The sequence below is a fragment of the Ambystoma mexicanum genome, chromosome 13, assembly GCF_040938575.1.
Source record: "Ambystoma mexicanum isolate Mex_15411 chromosome 13, UKY_AmexF1_1, whole genome shotgun sequence".
NCBI lineage: Eukaryota > Metazoa > Chordata > Amphibia > Caudata > Ambystomatidae > Ambystoma > Ambystoma mexicanum.
In genome coordinates, this window is record NC_090938.1 from 27,024,428 (window position 1) to 27,039,046 (window position 14,619).

General features: G+C 49.8%; 1 protein-coding gene across 4 annotated transcripts in view; it reads left to right on the forward strand.

The window, feature by feature from the left end:
• Nucleotides 1-6,323: 6,323 nt before the first annotated feature.
• The window catches only part of LOC138520769 (hatching enzyme 1.2-like), a 76,873-nt gene continuing 68,577 nt past the window's right edge, over nt 6,324-14,619 (forward strand). Inside the window, exons 1-3 of one of the 4 annotated variants that reach the window (XM_069633059.1) lie at nt 6,324-6,447; nt 12,857-12,920; nt 13,016-13,120. In XM_069633059.1, the coding sequence (XP_069489160.1) occupies nt 6,364-6,447; nt 12,857-12,920; nt 13,016-13,120 (253 nt within the window). In that variant the 5' untranslated portion in view covers nt 6,324-6,363. Of the gene's footprint in view, nt 6,448-8,208; nt 8,326-12,856; nt 12,921-13,015; nt 13,121-14,619 lie in introns of those variants that run through there. The other 3 variants (XM_069633060.1, XM_069633061.1, XM_069633062.1) reach the window with 3 other exon arrangements.

Sequence of the window (14,619 nt, forward strand, 5' to 3'; positions counted from 1 at the left end):
CATTGTGTGCTCCAGGATTTTTACTGTTGCTAATAGCCAGGTTGTTCGGTCTCCTCCTATCAGTCTGAGCCACCATTTTTCTTCGTCCCACCCGCGTTCTTCAGCTCGAAGGTGATTGAGGTACTTGGAGATGTTGATTTTCAGGGCACGACATAAGAAGATGACGAATTGATTCAATGCTGTTGTCACACAGGCGGCATTTGTTTGTTTTTGAGAGCCCACTAATGGAACGGATTTCATTTGTGTCCAATAAGTTGAGCCTTATCCTTAGTAGAGAGTTACGAGCCACCCTGCTTGGAAATTGGTTTAGAAATCTCATTGGATCATTTAAATTGCTGCACGGTTGAGTAATTTGTTTTTTGTGGCTGTCTCTTGTGTTTGGATCCAGTCTAGATCTTTCCATTTTTTGGTCACTCTTGTTGGATTGGTGATGAGGTCATCTTCGGAGCAGGCGACCGACTCCAGTAAGGCCCTGTTGGCCAATTTTCAAACTGATAGCATTTTCTCTTTGTCTGCTTGTAATTCTTTGTTTAGCAGACCGTAGAGTTCTTTGCCTTCTTCAGTAATGCATTTTCAGTATAAGTGTAAAGCATTGATGTTTACTGTTTCCATAAGCAATAGAAGGCTAAATTCTCGCCGTATTGCAGCCATGGATGTTGATTGTGGAAGAGACAGAACCGCCTTCCAGAACTGCCCTTCTAATTTTGGCCAAAGTTTCTATGGTATTAAAGGCATGTGTTGGGAGTCCTCGTGCTTTAGCTCTCGAGCCTTTACTGCGTTTTCGTGCTTTTTCAGGAGATTTTCTCATTTTTTCGGTTTAATCGAGCCTCAAGCTCCACCGTTTCCACTTCCGATAACGGGGACCCATTTCGGAATTCTTCTACACCCCTCAAGGGTAAAGTTTTCGTCGAGGTTCCAGAAGATCTGAGGCCTACCTCAACGGACATGGCCCAGGACAATGGAAGCTTGACTCCCGGATCCAAGCTGTTCAGGAGCTGCCCGGGATGCAGATTGCAAAATGTTTTCAAGGAGGACGAGCATTCGAGATGTCTCTACTGCCTTCATGAGGACAAGACGCACGTGGAAAACGACTGTGCGTTCTGCAAGAACCTGTCAGAATGGACCAAGCAAGATCGTCGTTCCCTGGCTGGAGAAGGGCACAGCAGGTGAGAAGGCGAAGAAAAGGTCTAAGTGGTCTTCTAAGTCCTGTGAGGGTGCCCCGGCGACGGGGGCCCAACAGAAGGCCGAGCACCACGAGTCCGCGAGCACCGGGAGCGCCGAAAGGTCGGGCTCTTCGGCTGGCAAGCAGGGCGCGACTTCCCTGGCACGATCAACTGCGAGCCAGCACTCTGGTTCGTACCTTGCAGACTTTGGATGCGTCCGCTACAAGAGTTCCTCGACGCCTGCTGGATTCAAGTGGCGGGCAGCTTCGAACACAGGATCCCGCGTGACTATGGTGGGGTACCCGTGCGCACCTCACGGCAGGCACGGACTTTCAGACCCCGGCGTATCAAGAGACGGTGACGACGGACGCCTCCCTGGAGGGATGGGGGGCCCACACCGGAGATCTCCAAGCAAGAGGCCTTTGGCTCCCGGAGGAGGAGTAGAGGTCTCTCCACATCAACATCCTGGAGCTACGAGCCGTGTTCTGGGTGCTCAAATCGTTCCTTCCATCCCTCAAGGACAAAGTGATGGATCTTCACTGACAACACCACCACGATGTTCTACATCCGGAAGCAGGGAGGCACCAGATCCCCAGCCCTATCCAAGGAGGCCCAGGATCTGTGGCACTGGGCCGTCACCCAGGGGATATTTCTGGTTCCCTTCCACTTGGCAGGAATAAAAAACACCATCGCCGACTCACTCAGCAGGGAGCTGCGCTCGTGCCATGAGTGGGAACTACGCCAGGACCAGGTGGATCGGCTCTTTCAACGATGGGGCAAACACCAGATCGACCTTTTTCCGACGGTGATGAACCACAAGTGCCAGAGGTTCGCCAGCAGGTTCACACAGCCGAGGAGCATGGGCGATGCTTTCTCATTCCCTTGGGACGGCCTGTTCCTGTATGCGTTCCCTCCGTTGCCGTTGCTGCTCCGTCTCATCAACCAGCTCATCAACCAGCTCAAGAGGTCCTGGTGCAGGATGATCCTCGTCGCACCGGTGTGGCTGAGACAGATCTGGTTCCCGGACCTTCTGGACTTGTCAACGTCCCCACCTATCAAGCTAGCGACGGACACGGATCTTCTCTCCAGAGAAGGAGGCGCCATTCTTCATCACGACCCAGAGTCGCTCAACTTGCAGGCTTGGCTCCTGCAGCACTAGAGCTTGGAGGATACGGTATCCCGGCTGACTGCAGAGAGGTTCTTGCAAAAGCTAGGGCGTCCTCAACTCTCAAGTGCTATGGACATCGGTGGAAGAGGTTCTCTGTCTGGTGCCGTCCACAGAAGATTAACCCTCTGCGGATTACGGCCCCTCAAGTATTGCCGTACCTACGGTCACTGGCCAGAGCTGGACTGGCTCACGCCTCCATCAAGATACATCTGGCTGCCATCACCCCATACACCAGAACTACAGGACGGCATCCTTGTGGTCTCATCGCCTGGTGAAGGAATTTATGAAGGGACTATTCTGATCATTCCCGCCAGTGGAGGCCCCTGCCCTGGCGTGGGAGCTCAACGTGGTGCTGACCAGGCTCATGGGGGTCCCATTTGAGCCTATGCATTCGGCGCTGTTGAAGTTCCTGTCGTGGAAGACAGCATTTCTCGTGGCCATCACCTCCGCACGACGAGTGGGAGAGATCCAGGCCCTATCTTGCAAGCCTCCATGCTTGACTTTTTAACGACACAAGGGTGGTGCTGAGGCCGCACCCCTCCTTTATGCCCAAGGTGCCGTCGGACTTCCACCTCAACGAGCCCTTGGTGTTGCCAGTTTTCTTCCCGTCGCCTTAGTCGCAGGCCGAGAGGACTCTGCACTTGCTGGAAGTAGCTGGAGCGCTGAAGTTCTACGTGGGCCGCACGAAGAGTTTTCGGAAGACATCACAGCTGTTTGTGAACTTTGGACCTGTGAATCAAGGGAAGGCCCTCTCGAAGGCTTCCATTTCCAGATGGCTCTCCGGCTGCATCATGCACTGTCACCGGTTGGCAAACTGACCGCTGCCTGGCCGTCCGAGAGCCCATTCGACCAGAGCGATCGCTGCTACCACAGCGTTCCTGTCTGGTGTGCCCCTGCTGGACATCTGCATGGCTGCTACATGGAGGTCGACGCACACCTTCACAAGATTCTACTGCGTCGATCGGGACTCCAGGGAGGAGTCCAGGGTCGGCCAAGCAGTGCTGCGCAACCTGTTCGCTTAAGGTGAGCCTGGTGAGGAGGTAAGAGATGCTTAATGTTGAGTTGTTGTATTGCTTAATGTTGAGCCTGTTGCCACCTCCCGTGGTTGTGCATGTGTAGACTGCTATGTATTCTTATATTCATGAGCATGTGAATCCATGCCAGACCCCATGCTGGAGAAGGAACAAGTTACTTACCTGTAACTGTTGTTCTCCAGCATGGGTCTGGCATGGATTCACATGCAAACCCTCCCTCCTTCCCCTCTGCGGCTCTTCACTTGGTCATACGGCCACTTTACGTGCTACCAAATCTGAGGATGGCTGCCAGGGGTGGGGCTTAGGGAGAGGGCAGTTATTGGCTGGGGGCAGTATGACCCAGAGATCAGTGATTGGTTACTACTAAGAAAGACAGATCAGAAACGAAACTGATACTGATTTTTTCTTTACCGAGGATTCCCAGCCTGACGACGGGGAATATTCATGAGCATGTGAATCCATGCCAGACCCATGCTGGAGAACAACAGTTACAGGTAAGTAACTTGTTCCTTTCCCACACCTGTATGCATTTACCGCCTGCTTTCAGGTGTAGTTATCTCTGTCTTGCTTTTGCTGGTATTACCAGCAAATCCAATCTCATAACGTGCCGCTGATACCATTGTGCCGGAATTACCGCTGCAGGTTTCCGGCCCATCTGGAATTTCTGTTGCCGGCATTACTGGCGCAGTAATTCTGGATGAATTGATACTTGCGTCAGTAATTACGGCAAACTTGTGAAGAGGGAAAATCCGAGTGTCCCTTCCCTCCTGATGGGGCCCCTAACCGGAATAAGCACTCCCGACAGAACAACTATCGACTATCAGAGACTGCACCCAGACCCACTGCTCCCAACGCAAGCTCACATCATGACAGACATCCATCCATCCGCCCGATCAATCCCATGATGGCACGAGCCTTAGCCAACACAACCAAGGACAACCAAGACCGAGCTGGAGGCGACTATATGGACCAACTCGATTGATGTCCCCACAAACCATGTTGCAGGTCGTTAGAGACTCCATGACGACATAGCCACGTTAGACAAGAAGCACATGTGCAGTCGGCGCAATCAGGCCACTCATACACCAATCCACATGAAGAACATACGCGTACAGTTTTATGAGATAGAGGACAGTGACACACACTCTGTCTGCACGTTTGTTATTTTTCATATAGACCCGCTATCTCACCGCAGAAACGCAAGATGCCAGAAGAGCTTGTGTATATGCTTGCAGATGCTACTCGCTAATTACTCTATGGATGGACAGGAGCACTCAGAGGACCTGACCATTCATTGCATGTTTTTAAACCTGAGCAACCATATTAGAAGAATAACCAAAATTTAGGTAGGCCTCGGATCAATCTAGCCCACGAAACTCCTTTTGAATAGATCTCGATGCTGCAAACTGCTGAGCGAGCAGAATCGCCCTGGAAGGGACTGCCACCACCAAGATCATAATGTTGCAACTTGACATTCCTGACTCATGGTGCCACGATGAGCCGGCAACAAGGCAGGACACCTCAAGCTAAAATACAAATCAAAGTAATTCGACGTCTCTAGCGGTCTCCTCACACGTGATCCAGCCGACCTGACATGATGCCAAAACCTGGAAGCTGGGAAGATGCAGCCGTCTTACGTCTGAGACTGAACCTTGCCACATAAATTGCAACAATCCATCTACAATATGCGCCGGGGACTGGACTGCTCTCATGGCCTTAGCAAAGAGCTCATTGTTACACACTGTCACATAGTCACATCTTGTTCATACACAGAATACGAGAGCAGGTGTCTCGCGGGCTGGCAACGACATTGGTCGCAGGCTTGGGGGCCCGCAGCCTGACCAATCAGTACACTGGGGGCCCGCAGCCTGACCAATCAGTACACTAGGGGCCCGCAGCCTGACCAATCAGTACACTGGGGGCCCGCAGCCTGACCAATCAGTACACTGGGGCACAGGGGTTGGCGGCCAGAATCTCCAGCCAATCATCAAGGGTTCTAATGTAACAATTGTCAGGAAGCAACTTTTAGGGATGGACCAAGTACGCAACCTGATAGCGTGCCCGCCAATAACGAGGCACCCCATATGTCTCTGGGAGCCAACCCAAGGTGGCATTAGGTCCGGGGAAGAATTTTGGAAAGTGACGACAATTGTGACGTCACAAGTGTACAAAAGGGCCTGCAAGCCTGAAATTGTCGAGAGGTGTGCTTGGATGAAGTTTGATGCCGCGTATGTTGTCCCTGCTCGTTTGATATCATAAAAACGGCAGTTAACCTTTGCTCCTTGTGTGGACCTTGACTTCTATGGGACATTGAAAGGAGTTAGGGCCCTCCGTGAGCTGGAGGTCCGCGGACCCTAGGTACGGCTCTGCCGATCCCAGAATTCCCCCTAACACTTGGTTCCAGCAAACTGGTACTTGCCGGTCCAGTAAAAGCGCTGGTAAACGGCATTACGGCCCTTTTTACTGTATACCACCCAACTCGTAATGACCCTCAAAATGTTCACTATACAAAAGCCAAAAACCATTGGCCTTGTCAATACTTGTCCATGCAAGTCTGAATCCCGAGGCGTGTCCTGACTCCACCTTTCATCCGTCAGAGCGTGATAAACTGAGCACCATTAAAAAAGGGTAACAATGACACCTGGTCTTACAGTGCTTTGAAACTGGAGTAGTCCTTCATGAAGCGCTATGCTGTATGAGTAGCTGCCAGGATAGCATTCACTTGCCCTCCCGTTCTGTGTGTAACCCGCACACACAAGCTGGGAACCCAGAAGTTCAAACGTTGGAGTTTGATACATTGAATGCCAACACATTGGATAATATCTCCCCTCCCTGCTGACCCCCGCGGCGCTCCCGACGGTTAGCAGCCGCAGATGGGCCAATCTGTTTAGCCACAGAGTTGCCCAAGGACTGCTACTGCCTGTGCCCGCCTCTGATCGAGGGTATAAAGAGCAGCACTCCTGAAGTGCCTCGGAATCCAGCTGCTCCTCCAGGCACTATGAAGCTCCTGCTCCTAAGCGTCCTCCTCTCGGCGCTGCCGGCCACCCTCTATGCCGTCCCGCTGCGGGAACGCGCTGGGCAGGTGAGTAGTGAGCTTAACGGATAGAATGCTGCGAGGACCTCTGTAAGATGTTCATATGTATAGCGCCAACATGCCGCCTTCATGGCACTCTGGGGCATTGTGAGCCAGCTGGATTCAGAACATGCAAATACTGTCTGAGACTCTCAGGGCACTCATCACATTGGATGAATGATTTAATGAGTTCACTTGTAATGCTCTCCCCCCACTGTATCAAGCAGTCTATTGAATACATCAAATGCAATTGCACCTACAAATAGCACAGTGCCGTGCGACACTGCTGTGTCACTGCCAGGGCTCGGGTTTGAGTTCCAATCCCCAGTAGGCACACTTAAACAAAAAAAAGTACCCGACTCTTCTTTTTTATTGTCCTGTCCTGGGGACCCTTCAGGCCACCCCCATCATTTAGCCCACCCTCCCCCCTTGCAGCAGCCCTCGATTTCTCACACCACTTAAAGAACTGTCTCTCCCTCCCCCTTTCATGCTCTCCCTCTCTCTTACACATTTCAAAAACCGACCTCTCACACTCTCTCCTTTTCTCCCTCTCTCTCATTTCAAACACTGATCTCCAACACTCTCTCCTTTTCTCTCTTTTCTCTCTCTTTGTTTTATTCCTCTCCCTCTCTGCCCCCCTCTTCCTCTCACACAGGGCGGGGGTTACTTTGTTATGTGTGCGTGTATTCGACGCACCCCAGCCGTTGCTGACAGCTTATGTGTAAGAGTGAACAAAAAACAGATATCTTGAAACCTCAAAAAAAGGCATTTATTTAATTTTACTAACATTGTAAACTGGCTCCTTTTAAAATTGCACAATGTTGATTTCTAAAGATCACTTCCGGTATATTCTGTAAACTGAGCAAAGCACATTTGCAAACCCTAGAGTAACCATCGAGCATTTTCTGATAGAAGGCTTCCATTGCAAGATGGACGCTCTGGTGCAGTCCTATTGCACTCGCTCACAATCATTCTATGAGGAAGAGGAGACTTCCTTCAAAAGTGCTGTCTCTTCCTCATGACACTGCATCATCTAATCCACTGCAGCGGTCCCTCGCTTCTCCTGCTCGCTCGCTTTACCCCTGTCTCCAATGCTGAGGACCCTACTGCCTCCCCTACTGACCCTATTCCCTCTACGCTCATCCCTAAGGTCTTCCTTTTTCTTGTACCCGATCTTGCCTCTTTCTTCAACATCTGTCTCTCTACCTCCGCTTTTCCCAATTCATTTACGCACGCTTCCATTATTCCAATTCTGAAGAAACCTAGTGCTGATCCTCTGCTTGTCTCAAATTTCACTCCTATTTCTCTATTTCCCTATCTCTCCAAACTTCTCGAAAGGCTTGTCTATTCTCTGATCTCCATCTATGTTTCTGATTCTTCTGTTCTCCCAAAATTCAGTCTGGTTTCCGTCCTTTTCATTCCACAGAAAGTGCTTTCCTTTCGGTGTTGAACTCTCTCCTTTCGGCACGTTACTCTAATCACTCATCGTTTCTTATTCTTCTAGATCTATCGGCGGCTCTCGATATGGTCGACCATTCCCTACTTCTAACTTCACTTTCTGCTTTTGGCCTCTCAGGTCCAGTTCTGCCTAACAAAACATTCTCGGTCTCTTGGGTGGGCAAGTCTTCTGAATTATTCTCGCTTGCCCACGGTGTGGCTCCAGGATCAGGTCTGCGCCCTTTTCTATTCTCGCTCTACACATCACATCTTGCAGCTGTTATTTCCTGCTTTGGGCTGTCCCACCGCTTCTATGCAGACAACACCCAACTATTTCTTTCCTTCTCCTCTTTCTCTCCTGAAATCCAGCCTAATCTATCCGCTTGTCTGGCTGCAATCAAATCTTGGATGTGCTCCCATTATCTCACCCTTAATGCTACAAAGACTGAGGTACTGTTTTCCCTGCAAACAATCTTTCTCCTCATTTTACACCCTCCTTTATTTCCTTTCCATCTTCTAAGCTTCCAATTTCATCTACAGCTCGTAATCTTGGGCTCTAATTTGATACAAATCACTCCTGTTCTCACCACATCTCACTAACGGCCTGTTCTCGTCCCTTTCACCTCTACAATATTCATAAGGCTCGTCCATTTTGTACTTTTCAGGCATCCAAACTACTAATCTCTTCTTTAATTTTTTCTCGACTTTTCTATTGCTTATCAGGTCCTATTTGGCCTCCCTAACTCTCATTTTACCCGACTTAAATCAGTCTTCTACTCTTCTATTCGTCTTTTGTGTCTTCTCTCATGGCGGGACTCTATTGCTGCATCTCTTAAAACATTTGGTTGGTTATATTTTCATTCTCAAATTAAATGTAACTTTCTGTGTCTTGTACTTAAATCCCTTCATGGTCTTGCTCTTGGGTATCTTGTTGCACTAATATCTTTCTATATCCCTACACAATCTCTTAGTTCACTTTTTACTCTTGGATCCTCGTCCCCCATGTGCTCAGTCCATTTTCGTTCCTTTGAGCGTCTTGCTCCTCTCCATTGGAACGCTCTCCCGTTTTCTCTTCGCTCTATTTCTACCTACTCCTTGTTTCGTGGTTCTCTGAAATCGCATCTGCTTCAAAACATTTGAGTGATTTTTCTCTGGATGTGATTGTTTTTCCATGTATTTTGTAACCGTTTGTATCCTAAGAAAAGCGCTTTGCCTTAAGGTGCTAAATAAAATATAAATAAAATACAAATACAAATAGAAGCAATGAAGGTTTGTGGCTGCTTTGCATAAAATCTTCGGGAACTTAAAAATGACCACACATCTTTATATTTGACAAATAGATTTGTGATAAGGGTTAAACGCTTGTCTAAGTGCATAGTGCGCACTGGGTTTGAGGCGCAATTCATTTTACACAACCCCACCCTAGCATTAAAGTGTTTGTAACCATAAACCACATGCATTCATAGAGACAGTCTCAGGATTTTGATGTGAGGATAAAACGTCTGGGCAGCGGTTACTAAATTAGGGCGTAAGGACTCAGGGTAAGGATAGCTCTGCACATTAAACGATGAATGGGGCGTGGCAGGGAAGAAGTCTAGGGGGTGATGGGGGAATCAGGAACATGGAACAGCGTGTCATCAAACACAATGCCAAGGCAGCGACCCAGATCCAGTTGCTGTTTAGTGACTCTGGACCCAGATGCAGCTGCTGTTTAGAGACTTGGGACCCAGATCCAGCTGCTGTCTAGAGACCTGGGACCCAGATCCAGCTTCTGGTTAGATACTTGGGCCCTAGATGCAGCTGCTGTTTAGAGACTTGGGACCCAGATCCAGCTGCTGTTTAGAGACTTGGAACCCAGATCCAGCTGCTGTTTAGAGACTTGGGACCCAGATCAAGTTGCTGTTTAGAGACTTGGGACCCAATGCAGCTGCTGTTTAGAGACTTGGGACCCAGATCCAGCTGCTGTTTAGAGACGTGGGACCCAGATCCAGCTGCTGTTTAGAGACTTGGGGCCCAAATTCAGCTGCTGTTTAGAGTTTTGGGACCTAGATCCAGATGCTGTCTAGAGACTTGGGTCCCAGATCCAGCTGCTGTTTAGACACTCGGGACCCAGATCCAGCTGCTGTTTAGACACTTGGGACCCAGATCCAGCTGCTGTCTAGAGACTTGGGACCCAGATCCAGCTGCTGTTTAGACACTCGGGACCCAGATCCAGCTGCTGTTTAGACACTTGGGACCCAGATCCAGCTGCTGTCTAGAGATTTGGGACCCAGATCCAGCTCCTGTTTAGACACTTGAGACCCGGGACCCAGATCCAGCTGCTATCTAGAGTCTTGGGACCCAGATCCAGCTGCTGTTTAGAGACTTGGGACCCAGATCCAGCTGCTGTTTAGAGACGTGGGACCCAGATCCAGCTGCTGTTTAGAGACTTGGGGCCCAAATTCAGCTGCTGTTTAGAGTTTTGGGACCTAGATCCAGATGCTGTCTAGAGACTTGGGTCCCAGATCCAGCTGCTGTTTAGACACTCGGGACCCAGATCCAGCTGCTGTTTAGACACTTGGGACCCAGATCCAGCTGCTGTCTAGAGACTTGGGACCCAGATCCAGCTGCTGTTTAGACACTCGGGACCCAGATCCAGCTGCTGTTTAGACACTTGGGACCCAGATCCAGCTGCTGTCTAGAGATTTGGGACCCAGATCCAGCTCCTGTTTAGACACTTGAGACCCGGGACCCAGATCCAGCTGCTATCTAGAGACGTGGGACCCAGATCCAGCTGCTGTTTAGAGACCTGGGACCCAGATCCAGCTGCTGTTTAGACACTTGGGACCCAGATCCAGCTGCTGTCTAGAGACCTGGGACCCAGATCCAGCTGCTGTTTAGAGACCTCGGACCCAGATCCAGCTGCTGTTTAGAGACCTGGGACCCAGATCCAGCTGCTGTTTAGAGACCTGGGACCCAGATCCAGCTGCTGCTTAGAGACTCGGGTAATTTCATCGAGGGCGGCAAATAAAAAAGGAAAACCAGCCCACCCACGTCCCAATATAGTTCAGCACTTATAACAGTCATTTAATTTTACATAGCGCTTCCAATCAATGTATTGTAGCTTCCTAGCACTGCAAACGACTGTTGTCCCATTATCCAACTTAAAAGTGTCGATTTGATCAACTTCAGAATCTCATTAGATTATCGGTTGCCATAAAATATCCTATTTGCCTCGCTGGTACTCCTTTTACCGGTCTCAGATGGATGAAAGGCTGTGTTGGCCTGCAGTTTTTGTTGATCTCTGCAGAAATTGCATTGACCCACTGAGCTATAAAGAGCACATTAATTTCTTGTGCACCGAAAAACATCTTTTTCTCACAGCTGTCATTTTTCTGGCCTGCTCTCCTGTTTTTGATTTTCCAAGCATGGGTGCAGATTCCGGTTACAGTATGGGGTCAGGATTTCTGGATAATTAAAAAGGCATGTACAGAATCTCTGAGAATCCCAGATTTTTATACATTGCAGAACGATGTTTTATATTTTTTGTGAAATGTGCAAAATTGTTTCCATATGTCTTGATTTGTTTGCAATGTTTCCCATAATTATGTAGAATTGTAGAATTCTTTTTAAAGTTGTAAAAAGTGCTGCATTGTCTGCACAAGTGAAAAATTCATTATAAATTCCGGAGGTTTTTGAAATTTCCTGTGTTGAGTTGCGTGTGTGTGAATATTACAGTATAGTGCTGCGCTGGTGATAGTGCAGTTAGGCGCTTTACAGAGATTATATAGTACAGCGGGAGAGTCTTGACAGGGCTGTTTCCTGGGGCAGGTGAGACGGGCGGGTGCTGCCTGAAAAGGTACATTTCAAGTTAAAGAAAGAAACAGGTGCCCCTTTATCAGCAGTCCCTTTAGCAGGTGTTTGACACTCCATGGCTACAGCCTTGGTTAGATAAGCAGGTCTGGTTATGACGCATATTCAGAAGTGTGAAGGTTAGGTGATTAGAAACGGGAGGGGTACCTGAACCCACATGCTGTGTGAAGCAGTGGTTACAAGCAAGTTATCTTTTCATTAATGGCCTTTCCTTGTGTGTATTTTTGCCTTCAGGGCGTCTTCGTTTTGCCTCAAAATGAACTATAATGATATATGTTTTGTCAGATTTTATTGTTAAGTGATTTGTGCACTTTTCAAGTCATCTCTATAAAGCACTGTTTTACTTTTAGCCCTGGGAAGCCAAACACTGACACATACCTGTACCGAGTACGCCTGGGAAGACGTTCTCAAGGCCCCAAACTGTAGGCTATGCTCAGAACCCAACTTCACAACGATTCTAAAGCGTGTGATCAGGGTATATAATTTGACATCACTGTGCCTTGGCTGCCAAATTGTAAGCCCCTGGCAGTGACACCGTTTGAGGTGTACACTCTTCAAAACAAGCATTGGCAAAGCTAACAGTTGTGTCTCTTTCACAGGCACGTGATAAGGACCATTATAACTGTGCAACCTGGCGTAAGACGGCAACAGCTGGTGAATGGTGCAAGCACCTGGGCATATCATGGCATTGCCTCGGAAATGCCTATGCAAGTGCCAAAACTAATGACTTTGTCAATGCTTGTTTTTAACAAGAAGTCAGTGCAAGGAGCAGATGTAAGAATACACCTACTGCTTATAAATCAAGTGACTGAAGGGAAATTTTAACTATACCTGGAGCTGCCTTGCAACTGTAATGAATCTTTTCAGAACACTGCTTAGAAATAACACTGGCATCCCTTGGTGGCGCGAAGGTTCCAGGAATGATTGTTTGGGACGGGAGGGGTAGGTAGTGGGTGGGAACGGGCATCGGGGCTAGCATGGCTCTGGTCAGGTAAAATGCCAAACAAGACTCACTCCTCACATCCAATTTCTATAATATATTCACTGCCCGGGTCAATAGTTTCGGCTTATAGGCAGGGCTTATGGCGCCACCTAACAGTCAAAAGTCTGGCCCTCTCCTCTTTTCCAGGTGCACACTTGGCGCCTTCGCCAGGGATGGCTGGCTGGACCCTTGGAGACCCAGCACCACCTTGGTAAGTATTCCAGCTAGACCTGGGTGCGCTAAGCGGGGGTGGGGCCGGGGGCGGGGTCACTGTTTCATTTCTTAATGTCTAAGTCACATGATCAGATCCTGTTTTGATAGGAGGAGAGCCCGACGAGCAGGCTGACCTCGACTCTGTGGAGGAAGACCCCGAACCCTCAGCTCAGATCCTAAAGGTCAACCAAGCTTCTGGTAAGTAGAGATGAGGGGTACCTGGTGTTGGGGTGACTGCTGGGGGTCCGGGATTACCTCTGGGTTTTGATTGACTGCTTAACTGCCATAGTGACCACCTAAGGACAACAGTGACTGTGAGGGTGGGGTGGGGGGAGTTCTGGGACTCAAAGCGATTGCCTGGTGTCTGGGTGACTGCTTTGGGGCGTAATAATTGCCTGGAGTGCCACAGTGATTGCATGGTGCTGGGGTGACTGCTGGGGGTTGGGTAGATTGTCTGATGGCCCAACAGACTGCCTGGGGGCAAAGTGACTGCAAGGGACTGGGTGACTTCGTAAGCTCAAAGTGACTGCAAGGGACTGGGTGACTTCATTAGCTCAAAGTTTCTGCAAGGGACTGGGTGACTTCTTTAGCTTTGTTCTCTATCTTTGTGTACTCTGTCTTGGCTCTCTCTCTGTCTTTCTGCTCTGTGTGTGCTCTCTCCCTCTCTCTCTCGCTCTCTCTCTCCCTCCGACCCTCCCTCTCTCCCACCCTCCCTCTCTCCCTCTCGCTCTCTCTCCCTTTCCCTCTCTCACCTTCTCCCTATCCTTCTCCCTCTCCCTCTCTCTCTATCTCTCTCTTTCTCGCTCTCCCTCCCTCCCTCTCCCTCTCTCACCCGTCTCCCTCTCTCTCTCTCTCCCTCTCTCGCTCTCGCTCTCTCGCTCTCTTCCTCTCTCTCCTCTCACTCTCCTACTCCCTCTCCCTTTCTCTCTCCCCCCTCTCTCTCTCTCTCCCTCTCTATCTCCCTCTCCCATGCTCTCCCTCTCCCTCTCCCCTCTCTCTCTCCCTCCCTCTCTGTGGGCTCTCTCGCCCTCTCTCTCTCTCTCTCTGTCGTTCTACTCTGGGTGATCTCTCCCTCTGTATTTCTGCTCTCTGTTCTCTCTCTCTCTCTCTGTCTCTCTCTCTGTCTCTCCCTCCCTCTTCCTGTCCCTCTCCCTCCCTGTCTCTCTCTCGCTGTCTCGCTCTTTCCCTCTCTATCTCTCCCTCTCCCTGTCCCTCTCCCTCCCTCTCTCTCGCTCTCCCTATCTCTCCCTCCCTCTCCCTCCCTCTCTCACTCGTCTCCCTCTCTCTCTCTCTCTCTCCCTTTCCCTGTCTCTCTCCCTCCCCCTCTCTCTCTCGCCCTCCCTCTCCTCTCCCTCTCTCTCTCCTCTCCCTCTCCTACTCCCTCTCCCTCTCTCTCCCCCTCTCTCTCTCCCTCTCTCTATCTCTCCCTCTCCCTCTCTCTTTCTCGCTCTCTCCCTCTCTATCTCCCACTCTCACGCTCTCCCTGTCCCTGTACCCCTCTCTCTCTCTCTCCCACTCTGTGTGCTCTTTCGCTCAGTCTCACTCTCTCTCTGTCTCTTTCTGTCGTTCTACTCTGGGTGATCTCTCCCTCTGTCTTTCTGCTCTGTGTTCGCTCTTTCCCTCTCTCTCTCTCTCTCTCCCTTTCCCTGTCTCTCTCCCTCCCCCTCTCTCTCGCTCTCTTCCTCTCTCTCTCTCTC